This window comes from Mus pahari, chromosome 9, assembly GCF_900095145.1.
Source record: "Mus pahari chromosome 9, PAHARI_EIJ_v1.1, whole genome shotgun sequence".
NCBI classification, from domain to species: Eukaryota; Metazoa; Chordata; class Mammalia; order Rodentia; family Muridae; genus Mus; species Mus pahari.
Window position 1 is genome coordinate 23,244,853 of NC_034598.1, and position 2,992 is coordinate 23,247,844.

At 39.8% G+C, this 2,992-nt stretch overlaps 1 protein-coding gene across 2 annotated transcripts in view; it reads left to right on the forward strand.

Moving 5' to 3' along the window:
- The window catches only part of Smpdl3a (sphingomyelin phosphodiesterase acid like 3A), a 22,052-nt gene extending 21,267 nt beyond the window's left edge, over positions 1 to 785 (forward strand). The window contains exon 8 of one of the 2 annotated variants that reach the window (XM_029542696.1): positions 172 to 518. In XM_029542696.1, coding sequence (XP_029398556.1) covers positions 172 to 474 — 303 coding nt within the window. In that variant the 3' untranslated portion in view covers positions 475 to 518. Of the gene's footprint in view, positions 1 to 171 lie in introns of both variants that reach the window. The other variant, XM_021205031.1, reaches the window with a different exon arrangement.
- The last annotated feature ends 2,207 nt before the right edge of the window (positions 786 to 2,992 follow it).

A 2,992-nucleotide genomic window follows, 5' to 3' on the forward strand; every position in this document is an offset into this window, starting at 1 on the left:
GATGTGTTCTTGGATTCGGTTTGCGAGGATTTTATTGAGTATTTTTGCATCGATATTCATAAGGGAAATTGGTCTGAAGTTCTCTTTCTTTGTTGGAATAAGACCTCTTTATAAGGTGCCTTAGACTCTATGTTGTAAAGTGAACTGGGTCTCTTACTGTCTTTAATATAGGACATGCTGCAGTATTACTTGAACTTGACAGAAGCCAATCTAAAAGGAGAATCCAACTGGACATTGGAGTACGTCTTGACTCAGGCCTACGGTGTTGCAGATCTGCAGCCAAAGAGTTTACATGGATTAGTTCAGCAATTTGCCATCATAGACAGCAAGCAGTTCCTGAAATACTACCATTATTATTTTGTGAGTTATGACAGCAGTGCAACTTGTGACCAGCAATGTAAGACCTTACAGATCTGTGCAATTATGAATCTTGATAGTATTTCCTATGATGAATGCCTTAAACAGCATTTATAAAGCACAGTCACTAGTATTCCAGTTGTGTTTGTAGAAAAAAAAAATCACATCATGGTGCTCCTGTGATCAGCTTGTAACGTTCTGAGAGCATAGGAAGATTGACTTCCTGCGTGGCTTTACTTGGGAGGCTCCCATGCTGATATCAGTAACATTCGAAATTAACTTTTTACATTGAATGCATTTAAAAGATCCACTAGCGGAGTGATATTTGGACATAAGTATCCTGTCTTCCAATTTTATGTAATTATACCTAACTTATACCCTTGTAAAACTTGTCATCTATGCAATAAATCGGTTGAGTTTTCTGTGGATGTCATGGAGTTCTGTTTGCTTTTGTTGTTTTTATTGTTGCCGGTTTGTTTTGCTTGTTTTTTTTTTTAAAGAAAGGATCTCACACTGTACCTCAGGCTGCACAGGATCTCATTATAGTCATGAACTACTATACTATGGCTGCCGATACTTTTAATGCTTCCTTTACTACTGGTATGATCATTTTCAGCTTTTGGAGACAGGGTTTCTCAGTGTACTATTGGTGGTCCTGGAACTCACACTCTAGACTAGGCAGACTGGCCTTGAACTCACTGAAACCTTCCTGCCTCTGCCTCTCAAGTGCTCGGATTAAAGGCATGTGCCACCACTGCCTGGCTGGCTGATGTTTAACCTTTTAATTCCCTCTTAATAAAATCCTTGCTGAATAAAATCTGAGGCTTGCTAATAGTGAGAACTGCTAATTCCACCACCTCCCTCCAAAAAATTCCCCCCCCCAAACCCCAAAAATTATGATGGGGAAGGCAACAGTCTCCAGTTCTTCAAGAACTGAGTTATGGTGCGTCACTGCATGGCTCGGTTCTCAATGTCAAGTTGAAGTTGTGGTGCTTTAGTACTTGGTAATTTGATTCTAGAGATAGACTTAATGGCAAGCTGTCAAGAGTACATACTAAAAGCTACACTTAAAATTCACAGACTATTATTATGTAAGATATGACGATAAAGCTAAAGCTATAAAGCATAGATGATAAAACCAAACCTATAAACTATAAATATACCTCACACCATCACTTTTACTACGGAGATCAAAAACTAGTTCTGAAAGACGCGTGGGTTGTTTTTGCTGTGGAGCATGATTTATGGGAAAGGCACGGAGACCTTGGGAGGATTAAAGCACTCTAGCTGAGAGGAGTCTGTTCCTGGGCTGAGGTAGTAGTAACCCAATGTGGTGGTTGGAATGAGTTTGCACACTCCTTCCTCCCCTCATGGTTTCACATGTTTGGATGCTTGGCTCAGAGGAATTGGTACTATTATTGGGAAGTGTGGCTTGGTTAGAGTGGGTGTGGCCTTTATAGAGATTGTGTGTCAATGTAGGGTTGGGCTTTGAGGTCTCCTAGTGCTCAACTTCCACCCAGTGTGGATGAAAATCCCCTCTGAGCTGCTTGCAGAAAACATCGTCCTGGCTGCCTTTGGATCGAGATGTAGAACACCTGAGTCCTCTAGCACTATGTCTGCCTGCATACTGTCATGCTTCCCACCATGATGATAATGAACCTTTGAAACTGTAAGCCAGCCCCAATTAAATGTTTGCCTTTATGAGAGTTGCTTGGGTCATGGTATCTTTTTACAGCAATGGAAACCTCAACTAAGACACACAGTTCCTGATATAATTTGCAAGTCCATTCATTGATAGCCCGTATGTAAATGACAAGACTTCTGACTGGAGCTCCAGTGAATGGCCGATGGTCATATGAGAGGGGAGTTAGGCTATTAAGAAGAAGGAAAGTCTGATCAAGGATAAGATAGAGCAGCAATTAAGAGCACTACTGTGTGTGACAGCAAGCTTACAATATCCAAGAATCCCTCTAATTCATTAAACATATGGATTCTTAAATAAGAATGTCTTCCCATAGGCTCATGTATTTGAACACTTGGTCCCCAAATGGTATAGCTATTTGGGAAGGTTTAAGGGTGCTGCAGTTTTGGAGGAAGCATATCACTGGAGGTCGCTTTGAGAATTCCAAAACCTCACATCACTTCTAATGTTCCTTCTCTCTGTTATGCTTGTGCTTCAAGATATGAGCTCTCAGCTTCTGCTCCAGCTGCCATGCCTGCCACTTCTCTGTGGTGGTGATGGATACACTTTTACTCCTTGAGAACTGCAAGCCCAAATAAGCCATTTCTTCTATAAGTTGCCTTGGTCATGGTATTTTATCAGAGCAATAAAAACTAAGACAACAAAACTGTCTTTAAATGTAGGGTATTAAAGCTTATTTTTGAAAAATAATTTTGACTCCTAAGAAAGAAGTCAAGTCATCTATCTCATCCAGATTTTGAGAATAAGATTATTTCTCCAAGAATTTAAATTTGTTAGTAACTTAAAAAAATGTATTGTCTACCCATTTCTCTGCCAGTAGAGTTCTTGCTAAATCCAGTTTAGAAAAAAACACTGTGGGGCATTTAAGTAAGGAGAAAATAAATGGTATGGCTTTATTATTGCCATCCATTCATTTGTTAAAACTGGGTATCT